Here is a 26,765-nt window from a genome sequence, read left to right on the forward strand (position 1 = left end):
CTACTTTAGGGTGACCAGATCACTCCCTAAGTGCCAGTGACTGTCCAGACAAGATTTCCATTGGCCACAATGAAAATTTAAGCAAGCTTGAGCACACATAGGCATCTACTTGCAGATGCCTAAATCTGTCTTGGCTTCGAACTGAAACCCAGCCAGGCTGTTGGCACAGGCTAGCGGAGGGGGGAAGCATTGCTAAGGGGATATGAAAGGAGGAGTGGAGGCAAAACTCCAGATGCCACTAGGGATTCCCCAGGGATGGGGTAGGCAGTGCAGAGAGCAGTTATCCAAGGGAATCAAAATGATACCACACAGCTGTTTTAATTCAAGTCACATATGGGAGCATGGGGATAGTGGAGCATAGCCATCACGGAAGAAAATACAGGTTCATTCACTTTCCAGCCATCTGAGGAAACAAACAGACCAAATGAGTTCAGATTCCATCCCGCAGACTTCAGGTGCCCCAGGAAACCAGGGCATGACGTCATCTGGAGGAAAGGAGGCAGCAACTAGTAGAGCCTCTGTAATGCTGTGAGAAACATCTCTACACAGCAGGGACGCTTCTGTTTTTAAGAAGAAAATTGGCCAGTCAGTTGCTACTTAACGCTGTGCAATTGTCCAAAAGTTGCAAGAAAGTATACGGAAGTTACAGCACTAGAGAAGCGAACTGTGAACAATTTCTTTCTCCAGATAATTTCATCACTTAATAGCGGTAGAATATGTGGACCTATGTGGTGGTTGCGTGACTTGAAGAAGCATGTGGAGCCACCAGTCAGTTGGATTTCCCAAAGTGGCAATCACCCCACGCTGTACCCCTAAAGAGCTGTTTATTTAAGGCGTTGGCGGGTTTTCCCTGCAGCGTGCATATGCCAAACCACAGCTAAAAGCTTAGCATTTAACCACAGAAGGAAAGTCTTGAAAGCAGTTCACAAATCTACGCTGAAAACACTAGAGCTATAATTAAATCAACTCTTAAATAGTATAGCTCTTTTTAGGGCTGAAATAGCACTCTCTATTTTTAAAGTGTCGTTAGAGAAAGAGGAGGGCGGCGCGGGTGGCGGCGGAGCGGGCCGCGCACCGCAACGTGCTGCTGCTAGACGCTGGGGACCAGTACCAGGGCACGGTGTGGTTCTCCCGCTTCAAGGGCTGGGAGGCGGTCCACTTCATGAACCTCCTGCGCTACGACGCCATGGTAAAGCGGGCCGGGGGGCGGCGTGCAGCGCGGTGGGGGGCTTCCCTCCTTGGGTGCTGGGGCTGTGCCTCCCTTTCCTCCCCTGCTGCCGGTTTTGGCATTGCCACCTCCTTGAGCGCGTAGCGTTGCATCGGAGGAGGCTGTCGGCCACGCTAAAATCGGGGTCAAAGCCGGCCGGGAGGTAAGCGAGGAGAAGAGAAGCCCTGTGCTGGGTGACGGGCACCCGGCCGAATGAAGTCAAGAGTTTGGCAGCCCCACGGGCAGCCCGAAACCGGGAGCTGATGCCAAGGCCACACAGAGAAAAAGACAGGCAGCGGCAGAGCTCCCCTTGGGAGACGCAGGGGCTTGGGGCGGACTGGACGGAGTCTGCTGGAGAGGGGTCGGCAGAGGTATGGAAGCGAGCCCAGCAAAAGCCGGGCGAGGAGCCTGGCATGCGACGGAGGGGTTAACCCTGGCCGAGGCTCACAGCCTGCCCTGCCAGCTTCTGCCCTGCGGGAAGGGACGGGTGGCACATGTTGGCCGTGCTGCTTTGAAGGGTGTGGATTTTTAGTTTTCATCAGTCCCACCCTGGTCGTGTCCAGTCCCACCAGAGCTGTGGTCATGACGTGGTGTAAGTGTGTGTGTGCAAGTGGCCCAGGGACTGTAACTGCATCTGTGACGGTGCAAGTCCTGCACCTTTATCTCTTTTGGTTGTCCAAGTGCTGAGAGAAAGGTATGCTGAGAATTTGAGACTGAGATTGGAGGATGTCACTCTGTGTCCTTAAATCTTTTGTGTCAGGACAATAGCCATAGACAATGTATAAAGAATTGTCATGGCTTATTTTGCTTGCATACAACTGCAGAAAGGAGAGAGATTAAAGTTATGTTTGAGAGTGACTGCATATTTATTTCATCCCAGTTGACAGCTTGAGGGGAAAATCTGTGCATATCGCATCCTCTGTCTTCATCTTTTTTTGCCTTCTCTGGAAAGGACTGCACTTTCCTTTCCCAGGTAAAAATTGCTTCATCCATTTCTTCCCTCTGCCTCAGAACAGCACAGAGGGGAAAGTGATGCCCCCAGTGCACTCTCCTAAGCTAAACACACTTCATACCAGACAGCTCTGTGAAGGACACAACTCCCTGTTCCATGGCCTAATGAATGGTTTCCTAATCATAAAACTAACATTAACAGGGCTTTTCCTCCCATCGGTGACGGGTAGGAGTGTGTGCATTCAGGACTCATCCCCAGTGAGAGCTGGGGAGCACTTTGACGTTCTGCAGTGCAGAATTAGCTTGAGGTGGTTTTTCATACCTTTCTTCCCAAAGCTGGCTGTTGTTTCTCAGCCTTGCGTTTGCTGGTTTGACTGGTTCATAGGCAGGATGGGAGCTTGTACAGTTCCTGATCATATCACAAGAAGAAATTCTTTCAGGCAAAATCAGCAGTATTGAACTAGTGCTCAGTTTTAGAAACACATTATGTAGGAAGCAACTGCAGACTATTTAGGAGATCTCATGATCTTGTTCATCAGAATAAGATTAAGAAATAATTCCATACCAGAGTCAGAGGCTTGTATTGAATGCTAATGCCCTAGGTGAAGTAGTCAGCCACTTGCTCTCTGTGGAGGTGCTGCATAATATAATTTGAATATTGTCGGAGGATAGAAGGGGACAGAATAGACTGAGAAACTACAGAGACTTCAGGACCCTTTCTCTGCTACTAAAGAGCCTGAGGACAGACGCCGAGTGTTGGGCAGTGCTGCAGCATGTTTTTCAATTCTTCTGTCCATGGACCATGGGGACCATGCAGTGGGGATGGGGATGGCGGGGGATGGTGGGGGAACAGGGAGCAAGGTAAGAGCCACACTGCCACACTGCAGAAGGGTGAACTACTGTTTCTTTGAGCAAAATTTGGTAACTCACATCCCTGACAGAAGAGGTGGGGGTTACTGAAATGGTTAGAAGTGAGATACCAGAGTAGGGTTGCAAACAGGATGAAGGAGGGAACATGAGTCATAGAAGTTGTTACAGAATAGGGGCAGGAGCCTAAGGAGGACTTAGGGCAGTCTTGCAGCATTCAGCATTAGAGGTTTGTTCCACAAGTGGGGTAGATTTCCTTTTTTAGGTTTGCCCTTCTGTCATTTATGCCTGTTATCACCTCAAGCCTGTCTTCTTGCTAGGTATTGCCCTCCAAATTTTCTTGGCACTAGCCTTGCTTTTTGGTATAATTAACACCAAAATCCAAATCAAGTACTACAGAGGCAGCAGTTGGAGGGGTGATAGAAGTCTTCTGGTTTTACTTTTAAGTTGCATCCCTCTGTTAGTTTGTATCCTGATTTTGAAATACTTTCAGCCTGGTTTCTTGTGAAAAGGAGGATTATATGATCACATGCTGTGTGCCTGAATATTTCTGTTTATTCCTCCTTGTGACTTACATGTATCTTGTCCGATGAATTCAGATTTGGTGAAGGGATATGGCACAGGTAGAGAGGCCTGGAAACTCTGGTTGTAAAGGTAGTTAGCTAGGTAGCTACAGGAACGCTGAACAGTCCACATCCTCCTCCCCAGAGGAGGAGCTGCATCAAAAATAAAACTGTAGTATTAGCCACCAGTGATTTCTCATGAAAAAGAAACTTTATAACCACTCACACCATGGGAACAGTTTTGATCAAAGCTTATATCCTAATGGACATGGAGTAATCCAAATGCAAGATACAAAGCCAAGAGAAACAAGGTTTTATAAGTAGTTGGTTGGGAGGGTTTCACAACAAGCTAATGGCAGTTACATCCAATTCAAATTCTTAATTGAATTGCAACCTTTTTTTTTTTTTTTTTTTTGGGGGGGGTGCGGTGGGATATGTTAATTGCATATTTAGGAGGAACAGAAGGCATATGTATCTGCCAAAAGGAAATAGCTTGTTACCATTTTGAGATGCTCTACCCATCTGTGGATGTCTCTTTAGAACATCAGTCAGCATCAAAATGAGTTTCCTTAGAGTGTTATTATTTTTTAAAGTTTTAAAATGTTTTACAGCAAATTAGATTGCACTTAGAAAATGGTTAGAAATGGAATATAGTTGGAGTACAATTGTGTCTTCCCAAGTCAGTATTTTCTTTGGAAAAGTCCTGAAGCAGCCTGCAGACAATTTGGCTCCTTCCCTGGGGTGTGAGTAGTGTTTTCACTAGTGTCAGCAGGAGCAGTTGGTTGCAAATGCAAGTTACTGCTGATATCCTGATTTTTCCACAGGGCCATTGAGTACCTGTCTGTGGGAATCAGAGGAGTCAGAGGTCTTTGTGTCCCACAAAAGAAAGACACTGCCAAGCAGTTGATTGAAGTACTGAGCTTCCATGCCTGTAGTGGCTTCAGGGTCCTGCTTGAGTTGGAATGTGATCAGGGTTAATATAAACTGTTTGGGGAATAAAAGTTGGAACAAACACATAGGGGTTGTTTATCTAAGTAGAGCAAAGACGTATATAAGTCTTTTTAGATGATGACCATGACTTTCCCCACTTAATCTTCATAATGAAATTATGAGTACGCTTTTGTCCGGAAGACTTGGCCTGGTGACTTAAACACCCCTTTCATGCTTTGCTTCAGTTGCCACCTGAAAACTTGTACCAAGTTACACTATTACCACATTTCTATAGACATATATTTTCCTTCACTAACACCTAAATATGCTACAAGGTTCTTGCGTATGTTCTGTGCTTCTGCAAAGTTGTCATCTACGAAGGTTTTGCTGGATGTTGCCAAACTTGTGGGCACAGGAGTGTGGCAACTTAGGCTGAGCATGAAAAAGGGGCAGGTAGAAGAAAGTTCCATGGTCCTTTAAGGTAAGTCAGTTTTTGTTTGCTTAAGCAACCTAGAACAACTAAACATTCTCATCTTGTTGGTATTACCTTGCTAATGAATGCACCCGACTGCTCAGTCTGTGTGACAGTCTTTGCACTTCACAGTGTTATGTGTGCGCATGCACCTACTGTTGATTGTCTGTGGAGATTCTCACTGGCTGATAAACATAGGAGCTTCCACTAGGTATTGATGATGGCTAGAAAAAGACACTTTCTTGTTACACATGAACTCTTAAGTGTGAACTAAATATATTTTTAAAAGCTGTAGTCTAAGCACAAGCTTTTAAAATGTGTGCTTTATTTAAAGATAGCAAATTTTGCCATTGGCATTTAACATTTTCTTTGGTGTTTTTTAAACCATGTATTTTCCGTACACAAAATACCTGTTTCCCTTTGTGGTTATTATTAATCCTCTTTCTTGCAGTTATAGGAGAAAAAACCAATGGGTTTTAATTTGGTATTTGATTACAAACACTTACTTAGATAGGGTTTGGATTTCAACTTTCACATCTATCTTAGTATAAGAGAGTCCAAAAAGCAAAAACCTAAACCTAAAAAATTTAACATTTCTGTTCATGAGAAACAAGAATGTACTGGTTTAGACAAGATAGGGTTTTCTTCCCTAGAACATAGACATTGTTTTCTCAAACATACCTTGTATATAATTTATGAGAGTATTTAGACAATATTGGAGGTAGGGTTTTATATTCTCTTCTTGCTTTTCACAGGCTTTGGGGAACCATGAGTTTGATGAAGGTGTGAGCGGATTATTGGATCCTCTTCTTAAAAATGCTAATTTTACAATCCTAAGTGCAAACATAAAGGGGAAAACCCCATTAGCAAACGAAATGATGAAATATGTTAATCCTTTTAAAATAGTACATTTTAACTCAGAATCAGTAGGGATTGTTGGCTACACTACAAAGGAAACCTCTTTTCTGTCACAGCCAGGTATGTTTTCTTTTGTATATAAGTTTATATCCTCTTATTATTTTATTACTTGCCTGCTTGTTTGAATCCAAAGATGAATGTTTTTAGCTGAAAAGTGAGAAGTTTGTTGTTTTATCAGTATTTACTTGTATCATTCAGCTTTGTAACTGCCTGATTTTTAAACTGGAGAAGGCTTGTTAACCTTAAAACCATTTTTGTACAGACCTGAATTATTTAGAATCACTGAATTATCTAAGAATATAAGAAGGTCACTGAGATTGCAGGAGAGCTGGGGGGCCTTTGGGGTTTTTATTATTGTTTGGGTTTTTAGATTTATATTCTTTTATATTTTATTGTTATTTATTCATTTAAACAAATGTTAAAACATGAATACAGTTTGTCTCTAGAGTGAAATGGGTTCAAGACATTTCTCTGTGTGTTGAAATTTTGCTCTTGGATGCCTCCATGCTCAAGCCCTAGTAAAAGCAAGGAGAGCTTCATATGTGTTTTTGAAGCAGAAGTTGCCCAAGATGTTTTTAGCCTCTCAAATATTTCCAGAAATTAGTCTACAGAAGGAACACCCATTCAGCTTTTACCACAATTGCTTCATTCATGGGTAAAATTAGAATTGATGAGGAAAAAGACTTCTCAATTTCTGACTATTTTTTCCAACATTTAAGGGGTCTTGGTTTGTTGAATTGTTTTGGGGTTTTTTTTAGCAAAATAAAATGGTCTGCTGGAATGAGAAACACATTTAAATCAGCTGTAGGAGATCTGAGTCACTGCCTGCTCAAAGCTCAGCCCCCCTCTGACAGAATCAGAGTTTCTTCCCTGTTTTTTGCAATAGGGATGTCCTAAGCACCAGTTTAAAACTTTATCCACATTGAAAAAGGACTTCATATTATTACTTCTCTTTCCATTGCTTAGTAATAAAGAAGTAATGCATAGCTTGCTTGGGAAAATAAATATTCAGTACTTTGAGAAAGTATTAGAATGTAAAACTGGTCCTTCTTTGCTTTTTAATTCCTATGCTGTATGTTTAAACTATCAGAAGGTGGATGTCTGAGGTCAGAATAGACTTCTGTATCTCACTTCTATTTTACAGTGATGTGTTTTTGAAGTCTTTTCTTTTTTTTCCCCCAACGAAAAAGCAAATCAATCTGTATTTTGTGTAAGCAATAGAATTTCACCTGTGCTTGAGGGCATGAGGGTAGATATCATCTGACATCATGATAAATTTGAAAAATGGACAGACAGCCAATATTGTTCTTCATTAAGGATTAATAAAATAGATCTCAGCTCATCTTCCAAACAACTGCGTTGGTGCAGTGAGGTCATGAAATTAACTTTCTTTCAAAAATATACTAGAGGAAAATCCAGGTAGTGTTGGAATGATTCTGTGAAGCATTTAAATACATTTCCAATAACATCTAGACATCATATTGAATGCCTCGGTATGCTGAGTCATTACAACAGAGACTGCAACTAGAAAAAACAGTGTTAGTGAAAAAACAGGAAAACTTGTTAGCTCCATAGCTGGAGCTGAAGCAGCCCTAAGCTAAGTGTGTCCCACAGTGTAACTGAACAACAAGCAAGGCAAATTCTAACAGCAACGTTTATAGTGATCAGAGTTTTTATAATTTTCTACTCTGCCTTCTCAGTGTGTGGAGGAGCATTTGGAAGCTTTGGAAATGTGGATTCAGGCTATGTTAGTATAACTCAGTGACCATATATTACTCGTGACCTAGCAATCCTTCAGACTGTTAAAATCATGTAGAGGTCGGTTGGTGGCAAAATAATTATCAACCTAACTCCTTAGTTCAATGAATAAGATACGTTGTGAGTTTTAAATTCAGCACCTTGCTTATCTCTGCACGCTTCCTCCAGATGATTCAGTTTACTCAGACTCTGCAGCAATTTCTTTGGCATGCTGTACACTCTTAGAGAATTGTTAAGGCAAAAAGGAAGCTTGAAAATGCTGAAACGTGAATTCCTACATGACTGCTTTCTGTGGAAATCTTTTGTAAGTGTGATTTTTTCCATTGTTAAATCTCAATCATTTCCACATAATTATGAAATTACAACTTGTACTTTTCATAGTCTTCTTAAAACAGCTATCAGCATACTAGAACACAGCATAAAGTCCTTAAATCTCAGTGTTTCCATTGTGAAGGAACAATTAATCTCTGCTGAAGGTACTGTTAATGTTAATGTTTGAAAACCATAGGGATGGGGAACTCTTAGCACAATTTATAGATTACAGCCAATTGGCACTTTTTCTAAAGTTCTCCTCCATTTTGCTGTATACAGCTGTCTCAGCTGAATGCCCAGCCAGTTTTGGCACATCCTGCAGGAGTTGTTTATAACTTGGCACATAGACAAGAGTTGTCTATGTATTTGCTTTGCACTGATAATCTCAAACCCATCTTTCTAGTATTTGATGGTACCAGCTCACTTGCTTTAGTTCTGCACTGATGTAAACCCCACAAAATAGTCAATGTCTTTATCTGTCCCAAGAGATGGTGCATAACACTTTCAGTGCTGTGAAATAATGTATCTTATATTGTCCACTGTCTTTTTGTATAAGATGAAAACCCAAAGCTGCTTACTCTGTAACCCTACAGGCAGTGAAATATTTACTGAACCTATCAACTTGACAGAGTTTTCTAAAGTGAAATTTTAAATTCCATTTATTCCACTTTATTCACGCTAGCTTGTGTAATATTTTTAACATGCAGCCAGTTCTTTTTCCTTATTCATTTATAGCACAGTTTGGATGTTTTATCTGAAAGTCTACCCCATCTAAAAAGAGAAGAGGATGTCACATCAGTTTAATGGCTTGAAAGAGAAGTGAAATACTGACACAAGCAATAACAAACTTTTAAATCAGCACTTTATTTAAATTTATATTGTTTTGAAAAATGCACAGTTGAGTGCTAAGCAATATATTGCTTTTTGCCTGGTGTTTTAGAGAAATGAGCACTGTGCAATTGCTTTTGCAGTCCCCTGTTGTATAACTTTTGATCCTGCTGGCCCATTTCAGCTCAGTTAGATCAGGTGCTGAGATGACTAGGATACAAAGCTGTGTGAGATGCCACAGCTAGGTCATGGAGAGGGGGTGCAAGAAGCCCCTGAAGCCCCCAGGCAGGAATCCCTTTCTGAGGGTGAGGTGGGCAGCAGGCAGTCGCTGGGCAGGTGGGTTGGCAGTGCTGCTGCCTGCCCCAGCGCCGGTGGCTGCCTATGCCCTGCCGTCACAGTCCCGGGAGAGAGACGGACTTACTGGCATGGGACATGCCTTCTTTTTCCCCTATGTAGGTAGGTTGATTTGTTTTAATATGGATTGAAGATTAATAATAATATGTCTTCAGTATATGATGCATTGTAGACTGCAGTGGCATAGAGAGGTAACAGAGCTGTTGCTGGTGGGGAGAGCTTGTTTATCGTGGGCCACCTGGCTGTGTACCAATGGGAGAAGTTAGCCTGCAGGCCACTGCGTGCTAGCACAGCTAGTCAGTGGGTCGCTCTTGCTCTTTGTTTAGAGAGCTCAGCGCTCTTTACAGAACTGGTCTCCACACCATGGTGTGCATGGCTGTTGTAGCTGGTCCATGAGTGCGAGATGAGCACCTGAGGGGCTTACGCTCAAGGAGTGTTTCTTGCACTTCCTCTTTTGCCAGTAGCTCTGCATCAGGCCAAGCTTCTGTCAAGCACAAGGATGTACAAAGGGGGGCTGAAGCCGGTGGCTTACTTCAGTCTGGAGAAGGAAGGCTAAGGGGAACTAAGTGCACTCTTCCACTGTCTTAAGGGAGTTTATAGAGAAGATGGAGACAGACTCTTCCCAGAGGGGCACAGAGAAAGGTCAAGAAACAATGGGCTGAAGTAGTACCCCAGGAAATTATGGTGGGATGTAAGGAAAAAATTTGTTACAGTAAGAGCAGTTAAGCCATGAAACAGGTTGCCCAGAGATGTTGTAGAATTTCAGCTTGCTCAGACAAGAACCCTGAGCATCCTCATTTGGCTTTGAGTTCCTGCTTTGAGTGCGTTTTGGACTAGATGGCCCCCTGAGGTTCCTTCCAACCTCAATTAGCTTATGACTCTCTGATTCTAAGAAGAGGTCCACTGGAAGAAAATGTGGGGATGCACTGCACAATTCACTCTGCAATGTGCAGTACAGAGATTCCCTCTGGCAGTAACAGAACTATTCAATGGGTGTGGTGGTGAACCAATTTATGTAACCCTCTTTTATCTCTTCCATTGTAGCAGCTTCCTTTTCATTTCCTGAGACATTTTGCACTGGATTGTGAATTCGTTTCACTCCTCCCTTTGTTATGAAATAATGTAAATCTTTTGACTTTAAAGGAGTATTTCAAAATGGTTTGATCAAAAAACTCTTCAGGAAGGAGAATTAGGTAGATGGGGAATTGGTAGAAATGTTACTTGGTTGTCTTCACTGGAAAGTTTAGGATTGCAGCTTGTTGACTTTTCTTAAACTCTATTCTTAAGACTTTGTGGAAGAAATTAGACTCTTACATAGGAAGCCCTTTTGCGCAATGCAAAACACTGTGTCCAAGATAAAAGTGCATGTTTGTCTAGTGCTTTCATAACTGTTTGTCATGTTAGAATAATTGCAGCGGGCACAGAAACCTTGCAGAATGATTGTGAGTTTCCCAACATTGTGGTCCGGAAAAGGTTTCTCCTATCCAACTTTCTGTTCTTTAGGTTCTTGTTTCTGGATGGTAGCTCAGTTGTGGGCTGTGCTGTATTGCTGTTACTGAGAGTGGTTCACATTAAGTGAGATAATTTGTGTAAAAAAATTCAGAGTTTAGTGCAGACTTTGAAGAAGCTGCTGCTTAAATCCTCAGTGGGAGAGAGGGAGAAAGAATGAGATGAGTATGAATTAAAAAGAGAAAGATTTAACTTGTGAGAAGATAGAAGATCTCAAAGAAATATAGTTTGGGAAGAAAAAAGCTTTATAGTACAAATTTTATACTCAAACACTTACTGACATATTTAGTTTCCTTTCTCTAGTTAAATAACAAAAGCCATTCAATTTTTGATCGCACAATTGGTGTCACTGGAATTTTTTTATGGAGTTACAACTTGTTTACTATAGGCAAGTACATACAGCTCAGTGCAGGAATGCTGTATTCATCTAAGCACACAGGTGCTCCTGAGAGACTGGAGAAGATCAGGAGCTTGAATCAACTAAAGGCATTTGAACGCCACTGACATTCAGAGTTCCATTAGTTTTACAAAATAGTATCTGGTATCAACTATTTTTTTGAAAAACCCTAGTAATTATGTTCATGTTTGTTCTTTTTTTTTTAAGGGGATGATATAGTTTTTGAAGATGAAATTGAAGCATTGCAGGTACAAGTGAATGAACTTACTGCTATGGGAGTGAACAAAATAATCGCACTAGGACATTCTGGCTTTACTGTGGACAAAAATATTGCCCAAAAAGTGAAAGGAGTGGATGTTGTAATTGGAGGACATACAAACACATTTCTCTATACAGGTATTTTATTTCCTATTAAAATGTTGCTTCTAAAACAAAGTTGAAACTGTTTCTCTTTAAACTGGGAGAACTTTCACAAATGTAGTTTACTGCTGGCTGTACTGGGCCGGATTCATAGCTGATACCTGTCCATAACTTCCATGGAAGAATTTAAAACGGTCTGTGAGCAAGAAGTGTCCTAACTCACTGAACAGTTCCTTAATGCTGTGAATGTTCGAGGTGACATATACAAAGTGGGACAGAGGAAATTCTGGTCAATTACTGCCAAACATATTGTATCTGTTTCAAGCTCACACATGTAAACAAGGTGTTTACATTTAACCTTGTTTGTGACTTAACAAAAACAATCAATCATTTAAGACTTCAAAAGTCATACCAATGTTTACTTTCCATAGAATCTGATTCTGTATTCATAGGTCTCCATTAGCCCTGTCATTAAAAAACTTTTCCCAAGTTTCCTGTCTTTTTAAGTTCCTCTTTTAACCTCTGACTTTATTCTTCTTTCCGCTAGAGATAGACATCATTCCGGAGATAAACATTGTTGATCTGCTTTCTTCCACAGCAATGCTACATTAGATAGAACCTGCCATCAGCAGCTTCTCCAGTGCTGCTGCCTTCCCTGTGCCAGTGTGTAAGGACACAAGCAAAAGAAAGGCTGTTTATTTTAAAACCATCAAAGGTAGCTCATTAAATTTAGCTGAAATTTCATTAACTGGTTGAGAGTATAACAGGAACTCTCTGTAATTTACAGGAAAATTTCCCTTGTGTCCCAGCCACAGGGGTAGAATTAGGTACCCTAGGATCTTAACCACTTAAAAGTTTGACACTGTCCTCTCCTCTTCCTACTCTTCTCCTCTCACTTTCTCATACCTGTTTTTGTTTCACCTTTTACTATCCCACCTGTTAAACAGAAAAAATAGCATGCTACAGTTATACATCAAGCAGTTCAGAATATCTCTTGAAGTTGGCCTCAGGGACAATTTATTACGCAAAGTATTTACACACCTGCAAGTTAGGGGCTGCAAACACTTAGGGGTGCAGCAGAGAGTGACCAAACTGGAACAGATGACAGGATCATCCATCCCAATGTCTTTTCTCCAAGAGTGACTGAGGCAGAATGGTGAGGGAAGAGTGGATAAGCCTGTAGAGATGCTGTAGTCAGATCTGTCCTTTCTCCCACCAGCTCAGGGACTTCCCAAGCCAGAAGTAGTGTCTTGGTATTTACAAGTTCCCCCCGGAACTTCTCTTCCCTGAACTTCCCCCCATCTCCCCTTGAGCCCCTTCAGCCTTTTGCCTTCACAACTGGTGGCAGGGTGTTCCACCACTGACCTGCACATCCTGCAGGGACCTTGGGTTTTTATCTGTGTGCAGCCCTTTCCCCGTTGGCTGCATTTTATCAGCAGTTTTATTGAAGTATTTTAACATGGGAAAGCCAAGGATGCACACAGTATTCAGAGTGTGCATTCATTGTGGGTTTACACAGTGGAATCAAGATTCTTTTGCATAAGCTTGTTGTTCAATGCCTGTAGAGAGTTTGTGCCTTTAAGTGGCAGCCATAGTAGTCAGAATGCATTATTGGGTGTGGTCCAGTGAGGTGCCACTGTTCACAGTTTGGGACTGTGATCTGAAGTGCTTCAGGAGATGAGGTATCTGAGTTCATATCTATAGAAGTTCACATGCACATCTCTTGTCATCCCAGAGACCACCCCACCGTCAGACTAGACTAGGTCAAGCTGTTTCATCTCTCCCTATTTGAAGCTGTTCAGGATTTACAAGGCCAGATAGCACATGCGATGGGACTCTGCAGCCTTCACGTTAAAGACCTCAGCTGGGGGTGGGTTCTGGTCCCTTTTCCAAGGGCTGTACTGCTTTGATAAAACAAGTCTGTCTTACTTTTTTATTAACATGGAGAGGTGAGAAAAGTAAAAAGTACAAAGAAATATTTGGGAGAGATACACCAAAAAATATGTATCCACTTATTTAGTCAAGATACGTTTTTTGACAGAATGTGATCTGAGCATATAATTTTTATTCCAAGTGCTGAGAAGCACTTGCTGATCCATCCAGGAGCACCATGAATGCATGTGTGAACCATTCCCTTCTGAGTCAAAGCCATCAGCCAACATTCACAATGAACTAGCCACATCTGTGTGGGTGATTTGACTGCAGAGTAAAACATCTAATTTTAAGTGTCTCTGTGTGTCTTGGGTTTGTAGAACTGATTCAAACAGTAACAGTATTTTTAGGTTAGGGCGTTTTAATTTATGTTTTACATCAGAAAGGGTGTTCTGAGAACGTAGTGTGTTGGCTAAAACAAGGTAAGAAAATAGACAAGCGTTACAGGTTCTTCAGCTACCCAGTATGAATTTGTACATTTGTAATGAAACAGCATCTCACACTTTGACTGAGATGTGAGCATGAATTCTAGTCCTGTTTTCTTTGGGGATAAGATGCACTGAAAAGTCTTTTCATTTCAGAAGGAACACATCTATCTTACAATGGAATAATGTTGTAATGATAAGTATTGCTTCAGAAAGCAAGAAATGAGTAAGGCTCTGGACAAGCACTTAATCATGCACAGCTGATGTAAACTAAAATGATGACTAGAAAGCATAGCTTTCTCTTGCTAATGCTCTGTTTATTCAAGGACTAACACAAGGCAAGAGATCAAAACCAATTCATTTTAGTTCCAAAAAACCCAAAGCCACTTTTGCATGCAGGGTTCTCATTAGCTACAGGAGTTCTTAAATTCTTCCCAAAATAAGTATCGAATGGTGAAGAGGTACCAACATGAAACCAACTCTGTCAGCCAGGCTAAAAGTAGAAAAAAGCAGTTCTCTGGTAAATTCAGTTCAGCTTGTAGTTTGTTACAGCCATAGTCCCTGGAGAAGAGGGATTAGAGGTAAATGTGAATCATACTGGAGTTCTAGTGTGGAACATTTGTCATGCTGCTTATTCCAGGATTTTGTATTACGTGAACAACTGTAAATGGAGGGAAACGGGTTGTTCTGTAAGCAGTGAAGAGCCTGCTTTCCTCTGGATCCATGTCCTCTGTGCCTGCTCCCCCATGCCCCTGCCCCAGCGGCACCCCAGCTCTCGCCAACACATGGATGGGAAATGCCATCAGCTTTGGGACAGGAGCAAGCAGCAGGCGTTTGCGGGGCTCTGCAGTGGGACCTGCCACGCAGCACGCAATGCCTCCCAGAGCTGCCCGGCCTTGGTCTTTGCTGATGGGGGGTAGAAATACTGATGGGAATATCAGTGGGGAGTGATACTACTCAGATAATACTGTCAAGGAGACAGGGACAAGGCCAGTACCCTTGAAACAAGAGCTGTGCTGCGTAGTTTTCTTTGCCACTTTCCTCCCTCGCGTGTTTTCTAAATGCTGTGGTAGCCTATGTTAATTGAGCTCTCTTTTCTCTGTAAATGTCTTCCTTTAATCTGTCTGTTTCCAAGTCCTACATCTAATCAACCTTCAAACTTTGCAGGTTGATAGGACTTTTAAATACATGACCACATAACTCTAATGCTAATGAAATTTGCTTTTGCAGAGAGTTTGCAGCCTCTCTAAAATTTTGGAGGTTAAGTTTGGTGTAGTAAAAAAAATCAGTTGGGTGTATGCACAGATTCACAGAACCTGTTGTAGGTATTCAGACCACATTTTATCAAAAAAATAGTTCAGACTTTTTCATATCAAGAAGTCCTATGTATGTTTTACTAACATTCTCATTTTCTATCTGATGCAGAATAATGTAGTCTGAAGGTTTAACAATAAACTTTTCAGCCAGAGGCTAGTATGTGTGCATTACTGAGAGGTTTAGATTGAAATAATTGGAATGAAAAGTTCCTTTGTTGCTATTGTGACATGATGTCATGGAGGAGAGTGCTGTCACATTTTAAAAAACACTGTGGCAGTTATTAGAGCTCATGTCCTGAAAACAACATTGTCTCTTCTGAAATAGCATAACTGAACAATCAGATGTGTGCTTGTCATCCAGTACTTTCATTGTTGTTTCTGCTTAATATCCTATTTGGTTTTTTTAAAGGCTGAGAAACATATGAAGTGTCATTCTAATAATTCCTTGAAGGTCACATGAGCTGAAGACCAGCTTTACATGCTTGTTTCATGCAGGCACCCCACCCTCTACTGAAGAGCCAGCTGGCCCGTATCCATTCATGGTTGACTCGGATGATGGGAGAAAGGTGCCAGTTGTACAAGCTTATGCATATGGAAAATATCTTGGTTACTTAAATGTTACATTTGACAAGAAAGGAAATGTAGTTGAAGCAGTTGGAAACCCCATTCTGCTGGACAGCAGTGTTCCTGAAGGTATGTGGACTAGACATTTGCACTTGTCTGCAGCACTTTACTACAAGTGTCGCTGTGTTAAATACACAGTACAATGTCAAAGAAGAACTGAGCTTTCTTCCTGAGCTTGCAGATCACATCTGTATAGGGTTCAGGCTGTGCTACAGGTGTACCCATTTGCATCTACTTTTCTTTCTGAACAGTGGCTTTTTAATATACAGAAACTCAGTGTAAGTTTTTGTCTATTTAAAATCACTGCAAGTTCTTTTGTAGGAAATCAGGTGATACACTACTTCACCATTTATCAGAACCCATTTTAGCTAGCCTTGTAATTATGATTTAAAATATTATGAGGACTAATTTACACTGATTTGCCAGTGGCTGGGTTCTTCAGAACAGAGTTTAGGGCAATAGAAGAAAGTGGAAATGTTCCAGAAAATAATTGGAGTACTCTGGCAATGTGCAAATATAATATACAAACCTCACAGCTTCTTGTTTTCAATGCTGAATGTGTTCAGTGTTTCAGCTCTGAAACATTTAAAGAACTAGGAAGAGGAGAGTCTCTCTGTTGCTTTCTGTTCGTAACTCTGTCCAAGCTCACTTACCTACTTCTGTAATTATCCAGGGCTGGTTCTCTGGTCCTTGTTTCTCGTCCAGTGCTTGCTGTATGAAGCTCTGTGCTTTTATCAGGTTTTCTAGGTTCTACCAGAGTATTTATTTCAAAAATCCTTTAAAAATTATGTGTTCGTTGATATTCTTACTATGTTATTCTCAGTGTTCTATTAATGTAATGAGATGATGGAAAGAGGCATTACATTCTCTCTCTGATATCAGTAAAAGTAAAAATTCAGATACACAGGCATTCCCATTTTATAAATATTGCTGTTGCTGACGGTTACATGACAAATTGCTTAAAATTAATAGCTGATATAAACCAGTTGTGACATCTGTCTGTATATACAAGTATCTTTGTTTCTTTTTTGAAAGAATTAGATTTGCACCTGGCAGACATATGTGCATAGAGAATTAATTTCTATCAAGGGTTTATTCCTTGACATTGATATTTGAGCTAGTACTCCTTTTAGCACTGTGTTAAAGGGAAATAAGCTATAATTAGGAAAAAAAAAAAAGGATAAGATGTCAAATATTTAAGACCAAGCTCACTTGTCTCTTAATAATTCTTCTATAGAATCATCTGTCAAGAGAGGTGCTAGAAACCCCATTGGTCAAAGGTTAGAACAGGACTGGGCAGAAATATTTTTAGGTGTTACAGCGGAGATAACCTTGCTGTGGCACAGGAATAGCTTGTTCACTTGATTGTCCTGTCTTGCCTGCTTCCTTTACAGTCTTTGTTTGAAGTGAGTGTAGATGTCATGTTGCTTGAAGAGCCTTTAGGCAAAGTGTAACTTTTCAGAATCATGAAGATCAGGGTTTTTTTCCTAAGCTTTGTATTCACTGGAATGTCATTAATATGAGATACATGCAATGCTAATTTTACACTTTTATACTACTTTATAGATGAACACATTAAAGAAGAAGTGGAAAAATGGAGGAAAAACCTGGGGAATTATTCTAAAGAGATTGGAAAAACTAGTGTTTACCTGAATGGTACAAACCAAGCATGCCGTTTTCAAGAGTGTAACATGGGAAATTTGCTTTGTGATGCTGTGGTAAGACATGGCCACCATAGGTGACAATCACATCTAAATGTTACTCTAGAGCTATCAGATGAAATGCTCCCAGGCTCCAAACTATCAGCACACAGGGTCTGTGCTGCTTTCCAACACCACAACTTCTAGTGCATCCCTAGAATGATCTGGCAGAAGCAAGGCTATAATGAATCTTGCTATACACAGCTGTCTCCGAAGCTGTAGTTTTAAGAGACACAGCCATCTGCTCTAAGATCCCAGCCCGTTCCTCAAGCAAGGAGGAGAACTCGGCTCTCCTGCCCCTCTCCTGCTCTGCTACTGGTCCCCTGCTCACAACACTTACCTTCTGCCCCATCATTACTCACTGAGCTCTGCTGTCACCCTTTTTTAACGCACTATCCCAGAAAAAAACCTTCTGGCTAGTTTTCTTCAGAATTACAGGTATGAATTGTCCCCCTGAAGAGCCCAAAATATGCCAGCTGAAGCAAAGGAGGGGGAAAGGCCATACACACAGCCAGGTGCAGAAGAGGTAAAAGCCTCCAGCACCCCAGTTCAGAGCGAGCTACTAACCCCTGCTACATCCTGACACACAGTGCTGGGTTTAACAGTCACATAACAACAGAAGGTCTCTTTACAAAAAGTTGATTCCCTTTTTTAATCTAGGTGGTTTTGATTGTTTTACTCTCCCTCAGCGGCACCATTTCCTTTGGGCGCTCCAGGGAAAAACATTCACAAATGTGACTCTTTCCAGAAAATGAGCATTGCCATAAATGTCTGGCAGCATTGCACAAAGTCAGGCTGTGAAACTGATAACAGTACTGTGTGAGTTCTTGTTTTAAACTGCCTCTTCTCAGGACTGGAGAGTTGCAATACATTCATTGATTATGAGTTATAAAGAATATCTCATGGATCTGGCCATAGGCAATAACTTTGATCACTAAGCTGGAGCCACAAAGCATTTACACACCTGCAAGTCTGAGGCTGCAAACACTTAGCATAGAGGTGCAGCAGAGAGCTGTCCAAACTGGAACAGAGGACAGGACCGACCATCCCAACATCTCGTCTCCAAGAGTGACCAAGGGGAAATGGTGAGGAAAGAGCGTACTTGTGGACAAGCCCGTGGAGATGGTTGTCCCTGGCTCCCACCAGCTTGCAGCTCAGGGACTTCCCAACCCAGAAGTGGTGTCTTGGTATTTGCTAGTTCCCACTGGAAGTTCTCTTCCCTGAACTTGCTACATCTCCCTTTGGCTGTCCTCAGCCTTCACAACAGCCAGTGACAGGGTGTTCCACCACTGACCTGCACATCCTGCAAAGACCTTGGTCTTTTGTCTGCATGCAGCCTGCTCCCCACTGGCTGGATGCCTGCTGGAGGCCAAGGAGTAGTCCTTGCACTGGAACACTTGGTCCCTCTTCAACACTCTTCACACCACTCATGATTTTACAGGCTTCTCAAATACCTTCCTCCCATTGTCTCTACCAGGTCAGACAGTCCAAGCATACATCATCATTCTATGTTCAGAAGCTTTTCTGTGTCTTTGGCCATCCTTGTCACCCATCTCTGAATCCAAATTTTTTTATCATTCTTGAAATGAGAAAAGACACTGATTCGTACCCAGCCTCCACATGCCCTTCTTGATTTTACAGACTTGTCATGTCCTTCTTGTATTTCTTTTTCTCTGCGAGACTGAAGTCATAACCGTAGTCATTCCTCTACAAAAACTAGTCCATCCCTGCCATTATCCTTGTTTCTTTTCTCAGCTTTTTTTCTGTTTTGCTCAGTTATTTCTGAGGGTTAACACTGTAGGCTTATCAACGTTATGCAAGTGAGTAAATACCTGGTCTCCATGTTCTTTACTAAAGATGCTGCAAGCAAATACTATCTTGTCCTTGCATTTTGTCAGTCTTGCTGCTGTTGGAGACATGATGCTGTGCAGAGTAGACTTTGGGGTCTGATCTAGTCTACCTGTTCCCTGTTCCTCTACTCTTCTACATCCTTCTAGTTTGCCAAGACCATTCCAAATACTTCTCCAAATCTCGGAGAAATTGAAAAATCTTAATTTCCAGCAATTTACAACAAGAGCTAGATTAATTTATACATTCCCCTACATGTTTTTAATGTACAGCCAAATTTAAGGTACTCTTCCCAATTTTCCAAATATGCTGAAATCATTTGTCTTTATCACCGTCATCGGAATAAAAAAAAAAATCATCCTTCCTTTCCTTAGCTGACCTGCCCTGGTTGTGTCATATACCCACAGATTATGAGAAAGTTCATTACAGAAAAAGGGAAATATTTTTCTTGTTCAAAGTTTAAAAAAGCAAAATACTTACTTTAATGTGTTTTGCCTTGTGTTTTTTTAATAATTAAGTATTTTACAGTGGGGCTGAAGGTAATGTCAAAGAAGATATAAAATCTTTGTCTCTTTTCAGTCTCAGATTGTATTGGGTGTAAATTTCCAGATCCTAGACTAAGTGAAGATTAAAAATCAGTTTAAACATTGTCCTTTGGTAGCTTTATGAGAATGTCAGACGCCCGGATAAAAAGTCATGGAACCATGTTTCAATGTGCATCCTGAATGGAGGTGGGATACGGTCACCCATTGATGAACAGAGCACTAATGGTATGTAAAATTACAAGCTGAATGACAACTTTATCAAGAAGGAAGAATGAAGTTATCATGTAAGCCTGAACACAATAGGCTTGTTTTGATGGGAATTTGTACAGTGTTCGGAAGTGATTTCAAACTTTCTCAAATGGTTATCTATCATTAGAGCACAACTGCACTCAGGCTGACATTAACAAAAGTCTCTAGCATTGTTTGTACATAATACTTCTTATAATTTTCCTCTCTCCTTGCTGCCTTGAACAAAGAAAGAGTGGATATTCTTCACCTCCTACTGTAGAGGGTCATCCAGTATGGTCGCTGGGAGCCTTCTGTAGTCTGCTGCAGAATAAGTAAATTCTCAATTTGTCTGAGTGCTGAGGCTTTACAGTTTTTATTTTCCTGATAAATGAAACCTGAAAACAAATACCTTTTTCAGCTTAGTTAGATCTTTCTGTAGGACTATGTGAGTAAACCTTAAGCAATTGGAAAAACTGCCTTAGGAAGAAGAGCTGTGTTTCTTCATCTTGGTGGTTTGTAATCTCTTTTAGTAGAGTTATTTGAATAGCGATAAATGCAGTTACATCAAACTCAGATTTATTGGTCTTGATACTTGCGGGATGATAAAGATGCAGGTTCTTTGACTGGGATAATATATGATTGTCACCTCCACTGGCCCTCATTTTCTTAAATTATATTTGCCATGTTCATTGTCAAAAACATACCGTTAAACGATCTTAAAATAATTCTGTAAATTTAAAAAAAAAAAAAAAAAAGGTAAATAAAGTCTCATTCCCCCAGGTAGCATTACTGTGGAAGATTTGCTGTCTGTTTTGCCATTTGGAGGTCGTTTTGATTTGGTAAGGGTAAAAGGCTCCACTCTGAAAGAAGCTTTTGAACACAGCGTGCGCAGATATGGAAGAGGAAGCGGAGAGCTGCTGCAGGTTGGAGGTATGTTTTCTTCCTTCCTCTTCTCAGTTTTCCAAACCAGCCATTCCTTCTGTTGGTCTGGAAGCCTCTTTTAAGAATGGAAATTAAGTTGGGCATACATCCTAGCCCTGCTCCTCACACGTGCCAGCTAAGTAACACTTTATCCTGTGTATGTTTAATTGAGCTGCTGCAGCCCACATGCCATCGCTGTTCCCTTCAGCAGAGCCAGGTTTTCCAGTTGGTCCAGTAACCCATAATGGCATTAGTTTAACACTCCAGTTAACTACAGGAAGATATAATTGAGCATGGCTGTAACACAGTAATAGCTACAACAAAGTCCAGTTTTCAGTTCTTCCCTGGGAGCCTACCTGAACCCCCAGACTGGATCTCTTTGTCAGTTACTGCAAAGTTCAGTTTATCAAAATAATTTTGTGCCATTGCATAATAATTGCTGACAGTTTTAGAGTTAATCCAAGTGGGCTATGGAATTGCTTCAGTGAATTTCTAAATATTTTAGGGATGAACAGTTTATTATTAAAAACATAGGCATTTCTTGAATTGCAGTTTCCCATATATTTATCCAGATGTGTACTAGGCTACAGTCATGTTTATTCCTGGTCTCTCTGTGATGCAGCACAGATTTTATTGTTTATTTAGCAGAAAAGCTAAACTTCAAGGGCAGGGGCTGATGGATTTCCCCCCCTCCATGCCTCTGCCCCCATGTAGGCTGGTGATGGGGGCCCTACCCCTCCATGTGATCTCAAATCCCCACAGGTCAAGGACACAACCCATGTCCCACACTTTCACCAGTAGGTTACCACATTCTTAGCTACCACTAAGGTAAAGCAGTAGCAGTCTCTCTGCTTGTTGCCTCCTCACAGAAGATAACTAGTAGCTCTGGAAAGGATTCGGGACAGAAAATCCAGAGCAGGAAAAGTGCCAGGGTTGGAAGAGCGTCTGTGCTTTGGACGAGCTTTAGTAGCTTCCTGATCAGCAAATTCTTGGCAGTGCTGTTCTGGGGGCCTAACTCTCCCCAGGCTTTGACCGAGGAAGGCTCACATCTAGAAATGTTACTTCTCCTACTTCTACTAAGTAGAAACCACAAGTTTCAGCCCTGGCCTGCCTTTCTTTTTCAGGACAGTACCTATTATCCATAATAGCTGCTAAGTTAGGGTGGCTGGCTGGCTTTAAAAGAAGTCATTTCAGCCAACAAGCCAGGGGAATGAGAAAGCATATGCCTACAGAAATAAGGGAGGGTATTTTTATCTTGCAGTATCCTGATCCTATGACTGGTAAATGACTGGTAAGTTCCTTCTGTGGAGGAGTGATGAGAACAGATGATCAGATAAGTAACTGAGGTGGGACAGTGCTTCAGCAATTCTCTAATCTCATGAAATTTTCTTGCATAAAAATTGCATAGTATGCAATGAAAACAGGGCATTAACTGGTATAATTCAGAACAATACCACCTCTCAGTCAAAGAAGCTAATATAAAGAGTCGGCTGAAGATGATGGAGGACACTGCTTCTAACCCTCTGTGTTCAATAGGCATCACATAAAGTGGCACTCAAACGTGTATTTTTGTAGGCATCCACGTGGTCTATGATCTCTCCAGAGCCCCAGGAAGCAGAGTTGTTAGCTTAGAAGTGCTTTGCACAGCCTGCCGCGTCCCAGCCTATGTCCCGCTCCAGATGGACGAAATATACAATGTGACTCTTCCATCCTATATGTTATTTGGAGGGGACGGCTATCATATGCTGAAGGACAAAAATCTGGGATACAGTAAAGGTAAGTATGGGCACCAACAGGGTAGAAGACAAACATTTCCCAAAACTTAAAAGATCTTTCTGTAGTACAAGTCTTGGACTTTTTGCTTTTACTGGATAGATTAAATTTGCTTCTACTCTGGATTGCTAGTTTTGGTTGTAGCCAGCAACTATATTCTTTTTCAGATAAATCACAAGAGTTTCAAAGAGAAATTGAGTCTTATCAATTCAGCACTGCTAAGAGAGCAGTTCTGAGATCATGATAAACCAGAAAAAAAGCAAAAACCACATTAGAGTACATATTACATGTACTGCCTTGCACTTGGACTCATTACTAAACAGTACATCAAAAGTGTTATTTTAGACTTTAAATTTTCACTGTACAGAAGTATTTGCAAAGACAGAATTGTCACCTCTACCTCTAAGGATGTGCAGCTCAGGTGAGCAAGAGGGTGAAGATGCTGACTTGCTCTGCAGGAACTATTCTACCCCTCCAAAAGCAGGTGGGACTCTTGCAAGTTCTACAGGCAGCAGCACGCAGGGTGCTGACAGACACCACGCTGGAGAGGTCGAAAGGAGGTGTTTTACAAAGCTCTCCTAATATCCTCTAAAGTTACATGCAAACTGTTAGAAATGCTGCATTCATACAACTGACATGTACAGCTTTTAGGACAAAGGGAAACATGAAAAAAAGTTGAGATTAAAATTCATTATTTCTGAAAACAACAAAGAGGATGTATTGCTGTATTTAAAAGAATATATCTTCTAGTAGCATCTACATTTTGCAGAACTTTTATTTTGTATATGTTCAGCTTCTGGATGGTAAAAGCATGCTTTTACCAAAAACCTTTTCCTTTTTGGACCTTACAGACTATTTTTTTGGTTCTACAGCGTGTTTCGATTTAAAATTGATTCTCACAGGTAGGATTGATGTTTTAATTAAGTTCAGCGTGCAGGTTGCAAATTTGGGGAGGCTGTAGTTTTCAGTAAGTATCTGTGCATGCAGAAATAAATTCATGTAAGAGAGGAATTGTTAGGAATAATTGAAAGGGAACAACTTGACAGGTTCTGGCAGTTTTCCAGTATAGCAGAGGAGCAAAACTATGATTACTTTTAAGATGGAGGTGTTGCACTTTAGGATCGTAAGAGCTTGGATCAGAAGGGGCTCATGACATGGTTGGTAAGTGACTGAAGAGGATCTTCCACTGCAGAAAATCTACATCATATACTGTGTGTGCATGCAGCAGCACACAGACTAGAAATTCTTCCTAAAAAAAAGTTAAGATTTGAAAAGGTACAAGTGATAGCTTTACCAGATCTATGGCACTCTACCCCAAACAGGTAGACCATCTACCTAAATCTGACTGGAAGTTACAGTGGTAACAGATGCAAAACAAAACAAAAGAAGTGCCAGACAGTCCGAAGAGAATTCTTGGTTTGGGTAAAATATGAGTTGATACCAAAAATTCTGGGGCACGGATGTTTTATCTGTGCACAAGAAACAACTCCACACCCCTACACTGTGCTGCTGTGTACCGATTCAGCATGGCAAACTGTAGAAAACAGTTTGCTTTAAAATTTGAGCTAAAACTGCAATTTTTAGACAGGTTTTTAAATTTTAGTTAAGAGCTAGGCTGCTACAGAGGATACTAATTTTTTTATTTGTTTGCTTAGGTGAACCTGATATTGAGGTTGTTTCCCGTTACCTCCAGAGAATGAAGAGAGTTTACCCAGCAGTTGAAGGTCGAATAAAGTTTTCCTCTGGAACTCTTACTGAAGCAAGTCTCACCCTGATTTTTGTATTGTTCACTGTCATGTTCTTGCATACTTGATTTTTGCTCACAGTGGTTTTGTTTGGAGGAAGGCAAGAGGAGAGATAATAATAATGAAGGAAAAAGATCACAGTTCTCTTACACCTTAAATTGAGTGTTTAGGTTTCTGCACGTCAACAGTAAATAGCACAAGAAATTGTCTATAACCTGGCACTGCGCTGAGTGAGTGGACAGAATTCATGACTTCTTTTAGTCTGGATCAGCAGGTACCTGCAGTTCAGTTTGAGGTTTTAAGAAGTTTCAGTGAATATTAATGCTCCATCATAAAACAACCACTGATTTAAACAGGGATACTTTTAACTTAACGCATTCTTTTACCTGCTTTAGATAGAGTTGATTAAGAATATGATTCCAGTAATGTAAACAAGCTTCTAGAAATGAGTTTATTATAGGTGTATATACCTTTCTTTGATCTCCACTCAGGGTTAAAGCTTTCAATCTAATAATTCTATTTTCCTTCCGGTCAAATTTATCATACCTACAGCAGTGTCTCAAGGAGCTGGATTAAACTCTGTGTCACTAAAAGCATGAGATCCATTTACATACAATTAAAAAAAAGTTTCTCCATTTTAGTTTTGAAGATGCAGCATCTCACTTATGTTTTCCATTAATAAAGGATGCAATGAAAGCTCGATTCAATTTTGATTAATTTTAACAGATTGAGTGTATCTACTTCACTATTTAATATGACCAGCTTGGGGACTGTATCTAGAGTGAGAACAATCTGATTATGTTTCATACAAATAAATATGCTCAGTTTTACACCTTCTTCCAAGACCAAAGCACAGGACTCATGACCATTACTCTATCAGCAACGTTCAGAGAGAAGGTCAGATACACACACTGACTCCTGCAGCACTGTGGCAGCATTTGGGAGTTGCTCAGTAATGGGGCTTTTTACAGCATAACCTGGCTTTATCTTAACTGTGGTTCTAGCTCAAAAGTCTTGTCTCTTCTATGGGGAGGCTGTGTTTAAAAAAAATGCAGTTATAAGACATAGGCTAATGAGTATAAAATCAGAAATCAGCTTAAATGCCGAGTTACATTTCTGACACTTGATCAAAAAATGACTGCTCATAAATGAGTGCAAATGATGATTATTTTTCTAAGATCACTCACATCTGAAATTCTGACATCAACATGTTTCCATGTTTATTGCTGTTTTAAACTGATCAGTGTTTTGAATAAACCTGCTTTGTTTTTCTGGAAAGCGCACTATGCACTCACTTCTTAAATTCACTACACCTGCACACTTGAAGGAGATACATTAAGGTAAGTATTCAGTATGCTTAAATGTCAATACTCCATCAGTTTCCACATAAATTCAAGGGTTGTGCATGAAAAGATCTGGACTACACAGCTGCATCAGCTAAGTTGTGTTAGAACAGGGAGACAAACTACTGATCTTGACACACTATTACTTGTAACACTATTGCTGCTTTGTCAATACCAGTCCCTAAAATTACTAATTTACAGAATGGTCATCCCCAAATCAAGATAAAGCCAGTAACAGAGTGCACTTACGGTCCGAGGTGTACCTGCAAGCCAGTTTTTACAGAGTTGTAACAACTCTTTTGGTACATCCAGAGAGATAAGTTTTACCTTCCTTTTGACAAACAGAAGGAAAAGGTATGCAAAAATAATACAGCTAGATAATGCAAACTCTATTGACAAAGAACACTGATAGTGCATTAAGTTGGCTTGTTTGTAAATAAGAAGAAAGGAGGTGTTGTCTGTAAAGAAAAATTGAGGAATGACTATTAAATATCTCTGTATTGTTCTGTGAGTAGAACTTGTTGAAAATCCACACAAGGAAAATCCTTTTCAAAGTCTCTTTTATAAAGGCTGAGCCAACAAATTAAGATTTACAGGAAAAAATCTTCCACACATTTCTATACACTAATAAATTTTTAGAAAATGTTACGAAGAGACATCCTCTTTTCTAAGCCTGTAAAGAGGATATCCGAAGAAACCCAAACCCAGACAAGAAAAGTGCAGGAAAATAAAGGCTAAGGTAAAAGTCAAAACCACTTTTCACACCCATTATTATTTTAAGAGTGCTTTAAAGCTGAAGGTCAGATATTAAATAAATTACACACATGATTTTCCATGCTTATGGAAAGCAGAAGGCCAAAGATAGTTCTGAGATCATTCGTATACAACAGATTCAATCATGTAATTTAGTTTTAAAAAAAAATCAGTAAGATTCGTTAA

At 40.6% G+C, this 26,765-nt stretch overlaps 1 protein-coding gene across 2 annotated transcripts; it reads left to right on the forward strand.

Annotated features, from left to right (window-relative positions):
* Positions 1-1,042: 1,042 nt before the first annotated feature.
* On the forward strand, positions 1,043-26,739 carry NT5E (5'-nucleotidase ecto). 2 transcript variants are annotated; one of them, XM_026844186.1, is made up of 9 exons: positions 1,043-1,189; positions 5,746-5,968; positions 11,274-11,462; positions 15,595-15,792; positions 17,290-17,441; positions 19,933-20,041; positions 20,825-20,974; positions 22,541-22,741; positions 24,394-26,739. In XM_026844186.1, the coding sequence occupies exons 1-9, from the start codon at positions 1,163-1,165 to the stop codon at positions 24,549-24,551; spliced, it is 1,407 nt and encodes a 468-aa protein (XP_026699987.1). In that variant the 5' UTR covers positions 1,043-1,162; the 3' UTR covers positions 24,552-26,739. The 2 variants fall into 2 exon arrangements, with proteins under 2 accessions (XP_026699987.1, XP_026699985.1); XM_026844184.1 differs by lacking the exon at positions 1,043-1,189 and adding an exon at positions 1,874-2,180.
* Positions 26,740-26,765: the final 26 nt, after the last annotated feature.

Source organism: Athene cunicularia, assembly GCF_003259725.1.
Source record: "Athene cunicularia isolate RWA chromosome 3 unlocalized genomic scaffold, athCun1 chr3_part1, whole genome shotgun sequence".
Taxonomy (NCBI): domain Eukaryota; kingdom Metazoa; phylum Chordata; class Aves; order Strigiformes; family Strigidae; genus Athene; species Athene cunicularia.

Coding starts and splice junctions, on each gene's coding strand:
- NT5E (XM_026844186.1), top strand. CDS start 1,163: ATGAACCTCCTGCGCTACGACGCCATG. Junction 20,042..20,824: donor TGATGAACAGAGCACTAATG/GTATGTAAAATT, acceptor TCATTCCCCCAG/GTAGCATTACTGTGGAAGAT. Junction 20,975..22,540: donor AGAGCTGCTGCAGGTTGGAG/GTATGTTTTCTT, acceptor GTATTTTTGTAG/GCATCCACGTGGTCTATGAT.